The sequence below is a fragment of the Kwoniella dejecticola genome, chromosome 3 (assembly GCF_000512565.2).
Source record: "Kwoniella dejecticola CBS 10117 chromosome 3, complete sequence".
NCBI classification, from domain to species: Eukaryota; Fungi; Basidiomycota; class Tremellomycetes; order Tremellales; family Cryptococcaceae; genus Kwoniella; species Kwoniella dejecticola.
The window spans coordinates 489,991-508,379 of record NC_089303.1 but is presented as its reverse complement, the minus strand read 5'-3'; the positions used below and the strand labels follow the sequence as shown (position 1 = coordinate 508,379).

Sequence of the window (18,389 nt, the reverse complement as noted above, 5' to 3'; positions counted from 1 at the left end):
CCGATCATCAAAATGGGATTCATAGATTAAAAAACACCCTCTCCCTGGATGCTGGGACACAGATATCGTTTACCGGAACCATCCTAGATCGCTTTAATTCTTGCATAAATGAACACAACCTTGTTAGCAAGGGGAACTAGATGCGTTCTCGGCTCGACGATCATCCCATCCAAATCCATCCAATTTGCAACAAGCGGTGACTGATTTATTTACGGTATGCTCAAGAGAAAATAACGAATCTATATTTACATTAAATTCTATCAATTTTCGTTCCGTCGCCAATCGCCCATCGCTGGGATCTTGCATGTGTAGATAGGTATGTTGCGCCCCTGGCCTCTCTCTGCATAGCGTTGTAGGCCGTTTAGTGGTGAAACAGATACCGTTGTCGCTGCCATACGCACAAATGAATTATCGAAAGTAGTAAACATGGTAGTAAACAAACAGATGAACAGCTTGCTCGAAACGTTATGAGGCGTCCAAGTGTGCCGGGTTCGTCGTACTTCTTCTTCTTCTTCGTATGCACTGGACGCGACACACACGGTACATTACGAGTCTTGAGTCTTTACGATGTGCAACATGTGATGTACCGTTGAGGATGCTGTCAACAACGGCGCGTCATACAACCAACAACCATGGAGTGAGCGGATATGAACCGGGAAGTCACACTTTACGCCCCGAGCTCGAATTATGCCTTCCGCATTATCCTCGCTGAAACATTCCGCATTCCTGCCGCTCCACGTAACATTCCAACCGGGACACTTTTTTTGCAGCTGAATCCATCCTTTGTTCCAGACATGTGAACGACGAGCAGCTGCGATGATCTACGTATCGTTGGCGTTCCAGAATAGCGCATCGATACAGCTGCAAGGCATTATATACCGCAATCAACGTTATCAGCATCTACTGCTACATCGACGATCAGAAGGTTATTCGGGTCCTCTGTTGTGTCCCTGGATCATGTGAAAGTGATAAATGAATGGATCGATGGCCTGTGGTCCTGTTCTTTTTTTCTTTACCACACATTCGTACGTTGCAAAGTCTGATGAAGCTCGCCGAAGAGGCAAGTTGGGTTCTTGACTACAGTCTAGTGCTCATATGAAAGCTTTGTCCGCCCGTCGATCTCGGTCGACCATGACTATGCAGAGTCGTTGAATGACATCAATAGGTCTTTGAGCATTGACTAGATCAACAGACGCCAGGATGAGAACGCCAAACGCCAAAAGGCAATATTGGGATTCCAGTCAAGCCAATTTACAAGGAAGTCGATGTGAATTACCGTTTTGATGCGGGTGGCGTCAGAAAATCAGGTCAGGTGATAACGTTATGTATGTCGCCATGACCCCTTATTTCACCTGCTCCCCGAACATGGACACCTTGCTGCGCTTGCACGATCTGCTGTCTCGCCGGGTGTCGAGGTGTTTACGGTGGACTCAAATCAACAAGCTGCAGAGGTACCGTATCTCATGCGGATCATCCCGCTCAGGTGCTGATGGCTGTGGCATAGTGCTAAAGAAATTGTCATATCAAGGACCACTCTGCGCCAATAATTTGATTATTTCGGACTCTCAAGAACAGCTTTTAGTGAAGAATAATGCATGGTGCAGATTGATCAATCAACAGGTTGGTGCTCCATCACGATTGCAGTGGCTAAGCTTTAGCGGCTTCAGCATTTTGGTTCCCGTAATCTAACGCTTTGACAATTGTGTATATCCTGCAGGACCAATCGTCCGAACCATTGATTAGCATGATATGATTGGAGCACTTAATATCATGGCTAGTACTCACGCTGTCAACGTAGGGACAGGTACGCCGAGCCTTTGACCTTCTCTTACTGGTGTTCCGAGGATGACCTATCGGCACGCATCGAATGAATCAGCCCGTTGCCAACTTTTGTCAAGGTAGAAAGAACAAAACAGCCAAAGATAGAAATTCAGGCTCACCTCAACTTCCATTGGTCTCCCAGCAAAGTTATCGGCCATCATACTACTTGGTAAACCGGGATATGCGACATCTGTACATTGCTTGATCAATTTATCTACTGTTCCATCTTCAATTTTGAGTCCTTTGGCTTTTGCAACAGCTTCGACCTCTCTCATCACCGTATAACACAGTGGAAGGGCCTGAGAGGACGATTCGAAGAATGGGCCAGTCTTCAAGCGTGTAGCAGTTGTGAGGGAGTTCCTGCAGACGCAAAATCGAGTCAGCATGTACCATCCTCTTGTTGCTGATATATGGCCTGACCACTATTCGCGGAGCGGATGAGTGAGAACGTGGAACGTAGGACGTGAGCCGCGGGATGTGGGAAGGATTAGACTCACCAACAACAATTCCAGATAACTTTAACCCATCTCTCACTCTGGATATCCTCAGTGACCGTACAATCTCCCTTTCCAGCTTTCAGCCACCCGACCAGCTTTTCAAGTGTAGCATCTTCTTCAGCTTTATCTCCATTCTTCCGGTAGTCCACACCGATGGTCAGGCCTTCCCTGTTGAATTGCTCCACCCCATCGGCAGTGGGTAAGGGTTTCCCACCTGTCCAGACTACCGCTGAGATCACGGTGGTCTCAGGAAACGATTTATGCAGAGGTTCTTCTGCGCCAACACCGTTTTGGAGAAGTACGATGGAGGTCAGAGAAGGGGTGATGATTGGTTGTAAGTGGTCCGAGAGGGAGGGTTTAGCATCCAAGAGTGCTTTGTTGGCGCATAGTACTGCGGACCCATGCACATTTCAATAAGCTTGGTACCTCTTTCTCAATCACCGAGCAAAGGGAAACGTGTGGACCACATACCATAGGAGAATTTCGTTCCGGATGCAGCAGCTTCCTCGGTGGATTTCCAGACTACCCAACAGATGTATCAGCCGGACGAACTCCTTGCTTTCATGGAAAGCAGGAAGACGAGCTCACCACCAGCGAATTTGAGCCCGTCGTGATTCCCGAATTTGGGACTTATCAATTTGAACCCCTTCTCTTTCACTGCGTTGTAATTTGATCGAGCGACGACATGCACATCACATTTGCCTGATAGTTGCAGGATACAGGCGTAGATTCCTCCTATACCCCCTAGACCGAAAAGGAGGACTGATTCTCTCGACATGGTGTTTTTCGATTGGTGGCTTGTGAGATGCTGGACGGGTGGGGACAGAGATCTTTTTCGATTCCTATATCTAGGTATGACAAGGTGGGAGGTACTATATAGGGAGACTTCGTATCTGTGAGTCTCACTAGACCTGATGGATACCAGATGAAGTAGCGAGTCTGCACCACACCATGACATCCCACAAGCTCGCATGAACCCGAGCTCCAGTCAATTTACGGACCCGCCAGCCGGTATTTGCCGTCTGCTTTGACCCTTGACACGTGGTGAAAGGATGACCGGAACCGGCCCGAAAGGTCAGTATGCGATCGAAGGCCCTGTAGTTACCGCTGATACGCGTAAAAGTTGAACATGATTTATCGTTATTGCCATTCGTCTAACCCTCGATGGGTATAGCTCGAGAGCAGTATCGGCGAAGGACACACGTAGGAGTTCCAAATCATCTGGAATCACCTCTGTTCAGTCGGAAACTTGAAGGAGCTCTATATAGGTAGCGGGTCTTTCATCATTCTGGCAAAATTCGTTTCGATTCCGATTCGACACAACATAGGCCAACCCAAAATGATGAATTCGATTCGACCTGCTCTTAGATTCTCAATCCCTCGTACGGTCCCTCGAAGGGTGTCTCAAGTATCCCGCAAGAGCTCATACGGCACTTCATCTGGACGAGATGCTAGTGTTCGAACTAGGGTACTGCAATTCGGAGGAGCAGTGAGTAACCCCAAACAATATTCTTACTTTGATTGAGCTAGAAAGATGATCTGACAAAACGCTGGATAGGCTGCGGCTTCTTTGGCGATAGGCTATGCACTCACTTCACCAATACGCCTGGAAGAAGCAGGAGATGATCCCGCTCCATCGAAACATTTGGCTGTAGGAAGAGCCCTGATACCGTTCAGCGAAGTCAATAAACATAATACTCCCGAGGATTGTTGGGTCGTGATAGATGGCAAAGTATACGATCTGACCGAGGTGAGTCAGAGTCACCGTCCTGCCTGCTCAGTATGCTGCGGTAAGAAAGGTCATGGCTGACTTCATATCTCGTGAAATTGGGTATAGTTCGCAGAGATACATCCTGGAGGAGCGGGACACATACATCGAGTAGCCGGCAGAGACGCTTCTGGGATTTTCAACCCTATACATCCCCCCGGAACGATCGAGAATGGTCTAGACGAAGAATCGTTCAAGGGCTTGGTCGATCCTATGACTCTACCGCAGACTGTATCGAAGGAGCAAAGTGGAGAAAAGGAGGAGAGGAAGATTGAGCTGGCTGAGATTATCGGATTACCTGATTTTGACGAGGCTGCCAGGAGACTCTTGACGGGGAAAGCTTGGGCTTATATGAGTAGTGGAGCGACCGACCAATTCAGTGAGCACCTTAACGACTCCTTGATACCTTGGTCCTATCTCTCATCATCATTTGTCAGACTGTGCTGAGATTCATCTGTTCAGCTCTCGACCTGAATCGAAAGGCTTTCAACTCTATATTGTTCAGACCCAGAATCATGGTCGATGTGGATATAGCGGATACTCGAACGACAATGCTGGGCCACGAAACTTCTTTGCCCGTAAGCATCATGCTACCCTTTCTGCTCCTACCAAATGGTCGATTGACGAATCCTTTGGGAACAGATTTTCATCTCACCTGCTGGTATGGCTAAGCTCGCTCATCCCGAGGGTGAATGCTTGCTGGCAAAAGGAGCAGGACAATGCGATATCATTCAAATGGTAAGCTCGCTCTTCTTTTTACACTTATCCCACATTCCGGCGATCAAGCTGAATCCGTTACCCCGTTGCTGTAGATCTCAACCAACGCTTCCGCGCCCTTACCAGATATAATCTCCTCCGCGACATCCCCCTCCCAGACATTCTTTATGCAACTATACGTAGATCGTAATCGCGAGAAGTCAGAAGCGCTGATTAAGAAAATCAACGATCTGGGGCTGAAAGCTATCTTCGTCACCGTCGATGCGGCTGCTCCGGGGAAGAGAGAAGCCGATGAACGATCTAGAGCCGAGGTCGAAGTGGCTTCAGGAATATCGGGCGGGAAGATATCGAGTGATAATAAAGGTGGAGGGATCGGTAGATCAGTAGGAGGTTTTATCGATCCGAAATTGAGCTGGAAGGATGTAGCATGGTTGAGAAAACATACGACGTTGCCGATTGGTTTGAAGGGTGTGCAGACTGTCGAAGATGCTATGAGAGCTGCTGAAATGGGAGTGGATGCTATATATCTCTCCAATCATGGGTAAGTGCTCTCCTCATCTCTCCCTTCGGATTCGTCAAATACATAAAAGGTTAGGGCTGATATGGTGAATCTGTACCGTTTAATAGAGGTCGAGCCTTGGACGGATCTCCACCTGCTATGTACACGTTACTGGAGATCAACAGGATATGTCCGCAAATCCTGAAGAAATGCGAGGTAAGCCGTATCCCCATTCGATCACCCTGCGGTATCTCAGGAGTAGACGCTGATTTTCTGAGTCGCAGGTATATCTCGATGGAGGCTGCCGGAGGGGTACAGACGTCGTGAAAGCACTTTGTCTAGGTGCTAAAGGTGTCGGAATGGGTAGACCGTTTTTGTATTCCCTGACATATGGTGAAGAAGGTGTTGTTCATGCTATTGAGAGTGAGTTTGCAGATGAGTGCTTTGTTCAGGAAATCATTCCCACGTTCTTGCTGATATATGTGCTTTAGTAATGCGAGATGAGATACAGACTACTCTGCGGTTATTAGGAGTCAACAGGCTAGACCAATTAGGTCCGCATCTGGTAAGTCGGCAAATCCCTCGCCCCTATCCCAACGTAGACCATTCGCTCACTCGCTCACCTAATTGATCCTGATCCAATAGCTCAATACTCGGGCATTGGACAATCTAGTTTTCGACCAGCCTTCTTTTGCCCCACATGAGAAACCCCTATAATGATCCTCGAAGGGCAGAGTATTTTCGCACCTGATTTCACCGCATAGTCGATTATCCTTGCATGCATCTACGTATGCAGTCATACGTTTGAGTAATGAGTGGTCAATCGCGCGTTCATCGCATAAGATATACAATTATGAGGGGTGTGTACAACGAGACTAGTTACGAATGGTATCTACACGGCCTGTCTATCTGAGATTATCTCCCTTTCGCCACTTCAAACTTGCTTCCCCCCTGACCATACTCAGGCTGTCTAGCTCACCTACAGTAAGCTTGATCCACAGTCTCGAAGAGCCGTCAATATATACGGACTCCGCTATCTGGTTACCTACCATCTCAAGAACCCGTTCTTTAGATTGATCACCTCGTACGCCTCCCAGATAGCCGCTATCATCAATACCCCCGTGATCGGGGCGTAAAGCACTAAATTCTCTTTGAGTCCATCTATATATCCTGGCCAACTGATCCAACTGTTCTTCTTCTTCGTCGCCCCTTGCTTATCAATTACATCTTCATTTACAAGCTCCTTCTCCTTCTCCTTCTCCTTCTCCTTCTCCTTCTCGTTAATTGTCTTTGCGTTCTTCTTCTCTTCTCCGCTTACCCTCCCCTTGCTCGCGAAGTCGAATTGACTGATAAACCTCTTGGCCAATAGCCAATCCCCCAACGCCGCAAGTATATAAGCCTGGCCCTCCACTAGCATCGTCACCACATGCGGAGCCGTCACTTGATCGTGCTTGATCGCAGGCGAAAATAGGAGACCCCACATGAAAGCCCTATACATACTCATCGCTATCCCACTGAACGGTATCCCCAGAGCAGGGAGAGTAATCGTTCCGAATGCACCGACTAGAACATTGATCCCAACTGTCCATAGGGTGGCTTTGAATATATGGCCGTCTGCGTAGACCTTCGATACTTGTCTACCGACCTCGTAGCGCTCGAGATCTTTGTTCGTAGCTGCCCAAGCGGCCTCTTGGAGGTGCGGGTATTTGTACACCAAAACAGCTGCTATGAGCGTCGAGGACCAGTAGCCCGCTTGAAGGATTGTGAACGGGCGAGCGTTCTTGCGGATGAGGGTGATACCGTCGGAGAACGTGGAGGTGATCCGATTGTAAGTGTTTTGCAGGAGGAGGGATGTTTGCTGTATCAGGTTGGACATTCTGTGCAGTCCGAGTAATTGCAGTAATTGGAAAGATGTCTGGGGGAAAACGGTATTATGTGTGGTGTGTGTGAGGGTGGGCTGCAAAAATCCAAAGCTGCTGCTGTCCAGATAGCAGATTCTGGAAGAAGAAGAAGAAGGACGCCTTATATACGATGTGATACAATGGTCGATGTCCACTTGATGTGAAATAGTGAAACGCAGTGCTCGAGTCGACTGGACTACTGGCTAAACGGAATGCGGAGACGGCTTAAGTCATCGAATGCATGACGGCACGGCGCTGGCGACGGGTTTAAGCTTACTAGACTATCCGATCAGATCAGGCACGCCGTGTCTTTTGTCTTTTGTCTTTTCTTTAATTTGTTTTGGGTCCGAGATTTGTCTCTGGTACGAGTACCGAGTACTTATATCTTCATATTCCACAACCGATCGTAGCTATGCATCTCTTAACTATATTATTGTGTCTGGAGGATATCTGTGTGTTCAACATCTCAATCAAGCAAGCACAATAGGATATTGAGGTAAGCCACGTGCGGAGAAGGAAGAGAGACTGAAGACCTATGGAAAATGAACAGACCAGACAGCCACCTTCACACGCAATAGCGAAGGAGATTGTACAGTTATCGAAAACCCCCTTGTGAGATTTCGTCTTTGGAACTGATCGAGAGTAGAAACCCACTCTAAATTCACCTCAGGAGGCGAGGACGGTCGATACGACATTGCCGACTTTCAGCTGAATGACTCAACTTCACCTATACGAGTACCGCTTACTGACTGTCAGAGTCAACCTGTAAAATGGACGACTCTGTTGCCCTGCGACAGGTAAAAACGTGGTCGCAACCAAAGAGCCCTTAAAATTGTAAGATTACATGCTATTAGATTACGACAGAGTACGATGATCATCATTAGATGCGGAATAAACAACTAAATGACCTGAACTAGGGGACTACTCGTAATTTTGATTCTCATCGGTTCCCATTCTTCCTTGGCCTCACGTGCTCTCTCTCTTTCTCTCTTCCGTGCGATTAAGTTCGCGATTCTTCTTTGTGAAGCGTAAAGGTATCAACAATCATTAGGTATTTAGTAAGAGTGAGGTATGATAGAAAGACAGGTGGATTCTGAGGTTGAAGTTCCAGTGCGGTACGGAGCGAGAAAAGCGAAAACTCAAATGCGGTGCGGATCTGAGGTGAAACCGGAGTCTGCTATTCTGGATATGAGAGACGAGAGTGGGCTATCATGTTGAGTGTGATAGAAGGCGATATTCTATGCTTCTTTTCGGAATTCTGCATCGTGAATACAAGAATCAGCGTGGGATTCTCCAATGAGCTCCTCATCCGCACAGATAACGGACTTACCGACCAATACCGAATAAATCTGATTAAAAGCCATATAAATCTCTTCTCGCACTTTCGCACCAGTCAATACAATCTTGCCAGAAACGAAAATGAGCAATACGACTTTCGGTTTCATCATTCGGTAAATCAGGCCGGGGAACAACTAGCATTTCTTTCAACATTAGCTCCTGATCCCTGTCATCCCCTCATCCAAATTCTCCTGGGATCTCGCGACCACAACACCGATTCCATGGTTGCAATTGAGAGAGATATGGGGACAGAAAGACCCACCTCAGGTTCATAACTACTGAAAGCACCATGACTGAACGCTAGACCTTCCAACCGGATCGGGAACTTGACATCACACGATCCTACGATATTTTGAATCTTGAATTCGGCAAATCTCGCGTCGAATCCCAATTTTTGGATTATACGTGCGTATTTTCTCGAAGCGAGTCGACTGTCGTCCTCGGATTTCGCTCCTGTGACTACCATTTTACCGGATGCGAAGATCAGAGCGGTCGTTTTGGGGTCCCGGATACGCATGACCACCGCTGCGAAACGCTGTGAAGTCGGTACAGTTGGATATAAGAGGAGGAAGGGGATAAAATAGAACCAGGAGAACGAAGGCGGCAGTGGTGTGGGGAGCAATGGGGTTGGGATTGAGGCGAGGCATGTTCGTGAACAGATGATATATGTTTGAAAAGGAGGGATAAATCGGATTAGTAATCAGCGTTGTAAATGGCATGCTTAGACACGATTGTAGTGATGGCATGCTACTGGAGCAAGCGAGCTTTTTACTCACCTTTGGGTTATATTCCGCATTTCTAGCGTGCAGAGCGATAGTTTTCAGGTCCAGCCGACATTCAAGATTCACAGTAGCGACGATGTTTCTGCAAAGATGAAGGGCATTAAGAAGTTGCTCAGCTTCTACCTAAAGATACACGTATCGCAGAAGATTTTGACATATCTCCACCTCTTCCCCTCATCTCAACTGCTATGAGAGATCATTATCCCGCTTGACAACGATGTCTATGCGAGATCCACCTCCTCGCTTCATTTCACTTTTGCCGCGCATCCGCAGATGCGAGACGAGACATCGAGAGAGATCAGATACCCACTGTAAAGTCGGAACTAGCCCTTGAACAGAAGTGATCTCAGGAACACTACTGATCGCTTTCGCCGGTGCACGCTTCAACACTTCTCCTTCCCCTTCTAAACGCTCGTCATCCCTTAAGATCTGTCCATTTCCATTGGCTTGACTTGAAGATCCGGCTTTAGGTATAGATGCAGAAGACGAGGCGGTAGGGAGGGCTAAGCCTGACATCGGAGTGAAGGGTAGGGTGGCGAATCAAAGGATAGGGTGGGGATGTATGAAGCTTGGTTGATGATTATTTAGTGATTGTTGATTGATTTTGATTTTCAGTACGCGCAATGACCAGTGTCTGTCGCGGTAAGGGTATAGATGAAGCTGAGATGGCGTGAGGTGTAGAAGACTTTATGGTGAACTATACGATGCTAAGTGGAAAGCGAAGAGACATGAGAATGGGATAAAGATGTTTTGTGTGTTGAGTCTGGTTTGTATGCTGAGTCTAATGAAACGATGGGCTTGAGGGGGAAATAATGAGAATGAGAATGGGGGGACCCTTTATATACTTTTTTCAGTAAATTACCCTGAATTAGTGGCACTTTGATTATAGGTGGCGAACAGTATGCCAATGCAAGTGAATGAAAGGTCGAATTAAGAGATCAATATGCTCGTACTTGTGCGCGTGAGCACGATATCCAAAGGCTGCTTGGCTGAAGGCACAGAATACATGCAGCTACCTTGAATGCTCAGCAGATGTTGCAAGCGAAGGGGATCTTCGATTTGCGCGAAGGATCTTTGCTCGCCCTTGGCAATAGGAGGACTGCCCTTCTCCTCGAGCTTCTGCTTGATCTTAAATTCGACAGAAGTCACGGAGATTGCTTAGAGTGTTCTTGTGGACAACGCAATGAAAGAAGGGGTCTGACATATAGCCACCTTCTGTTCGGGACAGGATGATATAGCACAAAATCTTCTGCCCTACCCTCTCCAATGCTTCCGCCCGATCCGTACGACCATTCGATGCACGCCTCAAAGTTGTAAGAGCGAGAACGCGTACGTTGGAACTGCATCAGAGACAAAGTGAATCCCAAATGCAGATGCATCATTTCCCACTATATTACATAGGAAACGAATACGATACGACCCCCGCTTCCCCGCTTCCCTCTACCTCTAAACCTCTTCTCCCTTAGGCAAGGAGAATGATTTACTCATCGGGAACGACGATCTCACCATCGTGGATGGCATCGATGATGTCGTGGGGTGGCTTTCCGTCGATTGTGCATCCGACGGATTGAGCAGTACCCAAAACTTCTAAAACACCACCGGCGAGGGACTTGGCGAATGACTTGTGGGCCAACTTTCGGGCGATCTGTAACGCGTATCGAATATGTCAGTATACGCTTCAAATTTAGACACAAGATATGGTCACGCGCAGGATGGAGAGGGATGTTGAGCGCATTGAGCAGAATGTGAGACAAGGCAAGGTTAAAACAGGGATGTAATTTTGCTCTCCTTGAAAAGGGAGTGCATAAATCAAGCGCTCAAGCGACCAGAGATGTGATAGAGACTGCTTCGATGCTAATGCTGGAGACCGTACTCACGTCGTAGATTTGGTCAAGAGGGATGTTTCCGGAGTGCTTGATATTTTTCTCCTTCTTTCGGTCTCTAGGAGGTTCTTTGAGGGCTTTGATGACGAGGGCAGAGGCGGATGGGACGACGGAGACGGTAGCTTGTCTGGGTGGTCAATCGAGGAAATGGCGCGGAATAGATGATCCAGACGATGATAGGTGATTCGAAGGTATGGGTATTGGTGTTGATTGTCAAGTAGAATATCAAATAGTTGTGTATCCGTGGAGCAGAAAGAAGAGATGAGCGAAAGCGAACGGGATAGTCGGACAAATGTCAGCTGAAAATCACGGATATGCACAACTTAGTAAGCAAGGGAGACTCGGACTGACCTGTTTTGGATGGTCAATTGACAAGTTACTCGGAGACCCTTCCAGTCGGAGGTAGCCTTGGCGATATCTTCACCAACCTTCTTGGGGGACTATGTAAGGTCAAATAGGCCAATGTCAGTCTGATTCTTCTCCATGAACGTTCAATCGTCGCTCATTCTACCCTGGAATTTCATTCTACGCCTCGTCTAGGCCACCTCATCTTCCTGATAGCTAATCCAAACCACATATTGGCGCGTTGCCCGACATCTCCTAACTCTATGATTCTTGCGAGCCGTCTGCGCCGTCCCCGATGATCCCTTCCCTTACTTCAGGCCTAATCACATCCGGATTCAGATCCTGTGCATGATATTCCACGCCATTCCCTTAAATCCCAATCCCTATCCCAAGTCTTGCACATTTCCCATCATCCACAACGCTATTTTTCACTTCATATACCGCCTGTGCCCTGAAAATGCGATTCGAGATGACTCACCAAACCAAGAGGACCGATCTTAGGAGCCAAAGCGGACGAAGCACCGACTTCTCCACCGACAGCTCTAAGGTAGATGATCTGTTGGATTCATTCCGATTATTAAGTTCCAAGTTCCCAGTCGAAAAAGTCCAAGATCATCCATTCCAATCCCATCCAAATGCATTGCCATTTTCATTGATGTCGCGGTATATTGAGCGGTGTTGAATGGGAATCGCAGAGATTGTAACGCAATGGATAATGAGGAGGGAGGGATTTTGAGACAGCGCAAAGTCAAACTCATCATCAGCATCATTCCTCTCGCTGAACCACAGCCTGATCCTTCCATCGCCATCTCCTGATTTATCGAGTAGACCAGATTAACTGACCTTGACTTCCGAGGGGTCGAATTTGGGAGGCATCTTGGTCCGTTTTTGTGGTGGGTTAAGTAAAGGTTAAAAGAGTAAGAAGGGTATTCTTGAAGGTCGACTTCAGGTTATCTGGCCTGAATTCAAGATCCTCAATTGGCAATGGCAATGGCAGAGGCAGAGCTTCGTGTCGAAGGGCCATGCACAAGCAAGCACTCGAGAGACAGAGAGCTGTCTACGGTGGAGTGAACCGTACGGTGGAGGATAAAGACGCGAGATGTGGCACTTGTCAGGACAGCGCCCGGGCAGTTTCGGCGATAAGCTATAACCGATCATATCGATGTTTCTGGTGCGACGATACCAGCTGGGCATCATGCAAGAATCGCTTTGTTTGTGGACCTCACTCTCCTCACAAGTGGTCCCATCCATGCCGAATGGACAGATGTACGCATGCCAGGTATTCCCTGCTCGTTGCATCTCTGCATTGCCAGCTGAAAGTTCATGAACCCTAGACATACATACCATCTTCATCTATCGTCCCGCGCACCGTACCGACGTAACGCAGCGAGGGCAAGCAGCATTGATCACTGACTTCAAACAGAAGCAAATATCGCCCTTCGAATATTACGACAATCTCAGATCGAACTGCAAATCTATCATAATGGCTCTAGAGGGCTTTAGGCTGTAGCAACGTTGAGCGCGTAGCCGTCTCCCTGGAAAGGCAACAGGAAGGCTTCTGAACTGGATGCGAAAATTGCACTGCGAAGTAACCTGTGGCAATGAAGGTGAACAAATTCTGTTTCACTCGTCAGCGAAATCTCTACCACTTGTACTCGTACAGATGATGCAGTGTGATCGCACAGTCAGGCTGGGTCAAGTGTATCTCCTTGAGCCGTTTGTAGTCGACGGTAGGAATGAAGAATGAGAATAGAGTGAAACGCAACCTTGGTCTGAATGGGTGGTGTGTGTTTGCTTCTCAAAATGCTGAGCGGTCCATTGATGAGGACGGATCATTGGTCGTCAGTTACTGATCCCCACTCAAATAACCTGGCTTTGCACCTTTTGACCCTCCTCCAGAAGTGGCTCAGACGCACGCAGTCTTATTATCATTATCCTTTAAGCGTGAAGGAGAGCATGTCAAGGTAGTCGGTCGATGGCGCCTCTTCTCAGCCCGATTCACAGAAGCCCAGACCTCTCGTACGATCAGCTTAATCCAAAGTCTTGATGAGCTACACGTGAGCATGAGCATCCATTCTTCCCATTGCCTATTCCCTCGTGCTTGTTCATTCATACCCAACCTCCTTCACAGCTCAGAACGACACTCTCTCCGAAATCGAGCAAGCAGAAAAGGGAAGGTATGCATCCCGTCATCATCGTAAGAACATCCCATACGATCCCACCAGACCCCACAAATCCCACAAACGATCCAGACCAACCCAAATCGGAAAAGCCACAGGCGCCTTTTTGCTCCAATCTCGAGAAGAATGATCTTGATGATGTTCGAGTGGTTTATCGGTATCGTCGGAGAGAGAGGGTGTTGTGCTTCTTCCAAGTAGATCGTCCGGGTTGGTGGTTGTGTTTCGAACCCTTGCCCAAACCTCTGTTCTTCTTTCCCTCGGCAGTAAGACCTCGGGATTCTCGGTGCTTGTGCACGGGGTTGGCGATCCAGTTGATCCTGGCGTCTCGTCGGATAGCCTTGTGCGATGGGCTAAATCATTTCAGAAAATTCCATTTAGCTCTCAATCTCTGAAGACGAATTTGACGCAGGATCGAATATTTGATTAATGGAGAACAAGAAACAAGAGAAACAAGAACTCACTCGACAAGGATGACTTCGTAGTACTTGTAAACACCGTCTTGGTTAACCCAGTAAGAGTTGAGGCTGAATGAAGAAAAGTATGATCAGCATTTCGCTTGACGACGCATGATCTGTCGCCTTCCCGGACCAGGCGATCGGCCAAACAGTTCTCCTATTCTCGACAAGCAACATCAAATTGTCACAGGGTTCTTGCCGAAGCAAGATGTGATATCCTGATGACCCCTTCCTGGCCTTAAACCACCAACACCTTCAATCTCTTCCCTCCAAATACTCCAGCCTAGCCAGTACTATACTCCTCTAAGCCTAACCGTCTTTCCTTCTACCTCATCACTAGGCATTTCGAAAGAGACCTTCCGCTTCTTCTGTCGAACTCATCCCCCAAATATTCCCCCTTTGCCCCCCTGCCGTTCTTCATTCCACAAGGTGTACAATGAAGCCCCACTCACACTCTCAAGTTTCCACATCGTCTACCAACTCGCTCCTCGGCAGTACTTCTAAGACCTCGTTGGTATTTGAGGTGGTTGACACCCTGTCTGACGGGTTTACCGTAGGTGGCACCCTTGGGGACGGGCTTCTTTCTGTTTCCCTTTCTGACTCTGACTCGGTAGATCAAGTAACCTTGCTTGGCCTTGTACCCTAATCTTCTGGCCTTGTCTGGTCGGGAAGGTCTGGAAGCTCGGTGGATGACGGCGAGCTGTCTGTATTCCCAACATCTGACTCGGGAGACGAACTGGAGAACATCAGATTGTTTCTTGGTGTAGAGCTCGGCCAAGTACTTGTAAGCACCCATCTGATGACACCGTCAACAATGTCAGCGTCTTCCTGCACTTCCCTCTGCCTCTGTCTCTATAGCAATTGAACGAGGCGTAGGAGGGAGAGGCTAGAGACGAGGCGGGACGGGACTCACTTTGAATGATGACCTTTTTGGTAAGACTTGAAGGTTGAAGAAGAAGAAGCAGCACAAATGAGGCTCTTGACGATCAACACTTTTGTGCGAATGCAGAGAGCAGAGGGTAGCGAGGCAGGCAGCAAGGGTAACGAGAGAGAGCTGTCTCCCAGTCCATACTACCATGCATGCAAAACTTTGTCAAAGAGCCTAGACGGGATCAAATATCAGGAGAACACTCAAATCACCGCGAGCAGGCAAGAAGAGAACGAGTGTGGCGGCACCTGGGTGAAGCTCAATTCCCTTGTCGGCGTTAAGATCTGCTCTTATCCGATGAAGTCGTTTTTGCGCAATCCCGTTCATCTCGGTTTAATTGCAAGTTGTGATGGATCGGTGCCCCATGAATGGCGATGGCATCATTAGCTCGTGATCAAAACAATCTTCTCGGTCGAGCCCGATGACAAACTAACTTACTCACCAGCGCAATCTTCGTAAAGCAAGTGAAACGTACAATCCAAATGTAGAATCTATCTCAGGCATTCCCAGCCAGCTTCGCCCCACAGTATCACACGAGATCTTGACAACCCGAGCGAACGTCCAAGAGCAGCGTGCAGCACCATGTCTTCCTTGAGATCTGCCATAAGTCTGCGGCGGAGTGTGAGTTCGGCTTCACACCAATCTGTACTCCGACCCAGACTCAGCACAACAAGGCAGATCCGGTTTAACTCTTCCTCATCCTCCACTCACCCATCCTCAGCCTCGCCCTTACCGCGATCCACAGGACTCTCTACTGCATGGTACGCCCTCTCCCTAGCCCTCTTCGCTGGCGCAGGATACCTCATAGGCAATGTTGGCGTCTTACCGCCCTCAACTTCTTTGGTCGAATCAAGCTTCGCTATAGCTCACCAACTGGCCAATCAGCCCAAGTATGGAAGTAAGAAGGATTACGAGCATGCCATCTCTGAGCTATCTAGGCTGTTCAAGGAGAAAGGAAAGGCAGATAAAGTATCGACGGACGATGCGGATTTAGAAACTCACGGAATAAGCGATTGGTCCTACCATGAAGCGAAGAAACCCACTGTCGTAGTATGGGTAGACTCGACTGAGGAGGTGCAGCAGGTAGTGCAGATTGCGAATAAGTATAAAGTGCCCATCACTCCTTTCTCGGGAGGTACTTCGCTAGAGGGTCATTTCAGTAGTGTGAGTCCAGCTTCAACCTGACCTTTCATCCCATCCCATCGCCTTCAATTGCTTTCTCTTCTATGACGCGTCATGAGCTAACGGATAATTGCATTCCATACGGCTATGTTCAGCCATTCGGAGGTATCTCGTTAGACGTTTCGGCAATGGACAAAGTGATACGAGTCTCAGAAGCGGATGGAGACGTGATTGTTCAAGCCGGTGTGAAGTGGGAAGACCTGAATGCGTACCTGGCCAAAGAGGGCGTACCGCTGTTTTTCCCCTTGGATCCTGGACCAGGAGCGACGATCGGTGGGATGGTGGGAACAGGTTGTTCAGGTACCAACGCAGTTCGATATGGTACTGCTAAGGCCGAGTGGTTCCTCAATCTTGTGAGTGCTGCTATACAATGGCGATTTGGGTTCATCCTTCCCTTACTGCCCTGTCGAGCACCCTGCAGCAGATATACACCGACATCTGAGGCTATATCAGAAACGACAAAAGTAGTCATCGTCAACAACGCTGACAATCATCTGCTTTTCCACGTCCTTTCGTCTGACAGACCGTTGTCCTGCCTTCCGGAGAAGTCATCAAGACCCGCCAACGAGCCCGTAAATCCGCAGCGGGGTTCGACACTACCAAGCTATTCATCGGCGCCGAAGGTACCCTCGGTATAGTGACTGAGGCTACACTGAGGCTCGCTCCGTTGCTACCGACCAAATGCGCCGTCGTGAATTTCCCAGGGGTCGAAGAGGCCGTCCAAGCCGCTACGGAGGTAGTCAATGCTGGCTTCCCCGTTCAGTGCGTTGAATATCTAGATGCAAGTACGATAGACGCAATCAATAAGGGAGGGATGGTCAAGAAGGCTTATCCGAAAGCGGATACCCTCTTCTTCAAGTTCCAAGGGTGAGTCTTAGTCGGCGCACTCATCGTTCGTCTGAACCTTGATCACTGGTCAGCTTCGTCTCAAGTTTCAAGTTTCAAAGCGCATGCGGGCGAATCAGGACTATGGCAGAAGGCTAAATGACATACAGTGGAAACGAATACTGGTTTGATGGACTAGGCTGACTTGCGATTCCTTACTATGTGACCCCAGATCTGACTCGGCAATGTCAGAAGTCTCGAAGAACGTATTGACGGTAGTGAAGAAACACGGAGGCAAGAATTTCGAATTTTCCAAATCGGATGAAGAAGCTAGAAGTCTCTGGGAAGGACGGAAAGCTGCTTTGTGGAGTGTGTTAGCTTTGAAGGACGGTGCTAGAGTATGGACCACGGATGTGTGGTGAGTGTTACAATGTAGACTTGCAGATCTCCCGAGAACGGGAGAACGGGAGATCTCCTGTTTGCTAAGCTTACGATGATGTGGTACAGTGTACCGATATCGAGGCTGCCCAGATTGGTCAGGGAGACAGCGGAAGATTTCGAGAAGCGAGGAATCACCGCTTGTCATTTTGGGTGAGTCGAGTGTCATTCATTCATGCTCTGGCTGGCTCTAGATTCTAAAGTGACAGAACAAAATTCTGGATGACTGATCACTGATGGCTGATGGCTCGTGCGTTGCGTTGCGTTACCTCTTACTTCTTAGACATGTCGGCGATGGCAACGTGCACTCCCTTGCGTTGTTTACAAATGACGAAGAGTTGAAAGTGGTCGAACATGCAGTACACGATATGGTCGAGCGAGCTATAAGGCTAGACGGGACTTGTACGGGTGAACATGGTGTCGGGGTGGGAAAGATCGATTATCTGCCCCTGGAATTGGGTGATGGTACGGTGAATCTCATGGAGACTATCAAGCGGACGTGTGAGTGATCAACCTCTTCATGCTCCAAGTCATACCCAGCCGACAAGTTGACGACGATGAGGGGCGCAAGCTGACATACATCTCGATTGCCGATTTAGTGGATCCTCATAACCTCATGAATCCAGGCAAAGTGAGTGGTTCTCGTTCCTGTTCTTGTCCTCTTGTCCTGCATGTCATGATAGTTCAGAGACCTCAGCTGACGAATTACCCTTTTCCTCGGACAGATCTATCCGAATATCAAGCCGCAGCATCAATAAACAGCGCCGTCATCCATGTCTTTGAGCGTTTGGCCGCGATGTTCCATGCGATTGTGATTATGATGAACCCGG

General features: G+C 48.3%; 7 protein-coding genes across 7 annotated transcripts; 2 read left to right on the top strand and 5 right to left on the bottom strand.

Annotated features, from left to right (window-relative positions):
* Nucleotides 1-1,647: 1,647 nt before the first annotated feature.
* On the bottom strand, nt 1,648-3,096 carry I303_102582 (uncharacterized protein; the record flags this gene model as incomplete). The annotated part of the gene is made up of 6 exons (XM_018405936.1): nt 1,648-1,711; nt 1,786-1,850; nt 1,941-2,181; nt 2,319-2,709; nt 2,790-2,840; nt 2,907-3,096. 6 exons carry the CDS (start codon nt 3,094-3,096, stop codon nt 1,648-1,650), a joined length of 1,002 nt encoding a protein of 333 aa, XP_018264430.1.
* Nucleotides 3,097-3,657: 561 nt separating this feature from the next.
* On the top strand, nt 3,658-6,019 carry I303_102581 (uncharacterized protein; the record flags this gene model as incomplete). Its single annotated transcript, XM_018405935.1, has 10 exons — nt 3,658-3,807; nt 3,877-4,068; nt 4,156-4,465; nt 4,549-4,664; nt 4,729-4,824; nt 4,899-5,344; nt 5,431-5,518; nt 5,587-5,725; nt 5,794-5,867; nt 5,948-6,019. 10 exons carry the CDS (start codon nt 3,658-3,660, stop codon nt 6,017-6,019), a joined length of 1,683 nt encoding a protein of 560 aa, XP_018264429.1.
* Nucleotides 6,020-6,347: 328 nt separating this feature from the next.
* On the bottom strand, nt 6,348-7,178 carry I303_102580 (uncharacterized protein; the record flags this gene model as incomplete). Its single annotated transcript, XM_018405934.1, has 1 exon — nt 6,348-7,178. The coding sequence occupies one exon, from the start codon at nt 7,176-7,178 to the stop codon at nt 6,348-6,350; it is 831 nt and encodes a 276-aa protein (XP_018264428.1).
* A 1,263-nt stretch (nt 7,179-8,441) lies between these two features.
* I303_102579 (TATA-box-binding protein) lies at nt 8,442-9,839 on the bottom strand (the record flags this gene model as incomplete). Its single annotated transcript, XM_018405933.1, has 5 exons — nt 8,442-8,461; nt 8,534-8,675; nt 8,804-9,076; nt 9,318-9,405; nt 9,634-9,839. 5 exons carry the CDS (start codon nt 9,837-9,839, stop codon nt 8,442-8,444), a joined length of 729 nt encoding a protein of 242 aa, XP_018264427.1.
* A 964-nt stretch (nt 9,840-10,803) lies between these two features.
* I303_102578 (60S ribosomal protein L12) lies at nt 10,804-12,427 on the bottom strand (the record flags this gene model as incomplete). The annotated part of the gene is made up of 5 exons (XM_065968580.1): nt 10,804-10,968; nt 11,201-11,333; nt 11,558-11,646; nt 12,030-12,107; nt 12,395-12,427. The coding sequence occupies 5 exons, from the start codon at nt 12,425-12,427 to the stop codon at nt 10,804-10,806; spliced, it is 498 nt and encodes a 165-aa protein (XP_065824652.1).
* A 1,455-nt stretch (nt 12,428-13,882) lies between these two features.
* Nucleotides 13,883-14,982, bottom strand: I303_102577 (60S ribosomal protein eL15; the record flags this gene model as incomplete). Its single annotated transcript, XM_018405931.1, has 3 exons — nt 13,883-14,081; nt 14,193-14,255; nt 14,639-14,982. 3 exons carry the CDS (start codon nt 14,980-14,982, stop codon nt 13,883-13,885), a joined length of 606 nt encoding a protein of 201 aa, XP_018264425.1.
* Nucleotides 14,983-15,696: 714 nt separating this feature from the next.
* On the top strand, nt 15,697-18,317 carry I303_102576 (uncharacterized protein; the record flags this gene model as incomplete). The annotated part of the gene is made up of 8 exons (XM_018405930.2): nt 15,697-16,278; nt 16,392-16,649; nt 16,820-17,163; nt 17,354-17,539; nt 17,629-17,712; nt 17,843-18,060; nt 18,159-18,190; nt 18,285-18,317. The coding sequence occupies 8 exons, from the start codon at nt 15,697-15,699 to the stop codon at nt 18,315-18,317; spliced, it is 1,737 nt and encodes a 578-aa protein (XP_018264424.2).
* Between the last annotated feature and the right edge of the window lie 72 nt (nt 18,318-18,389).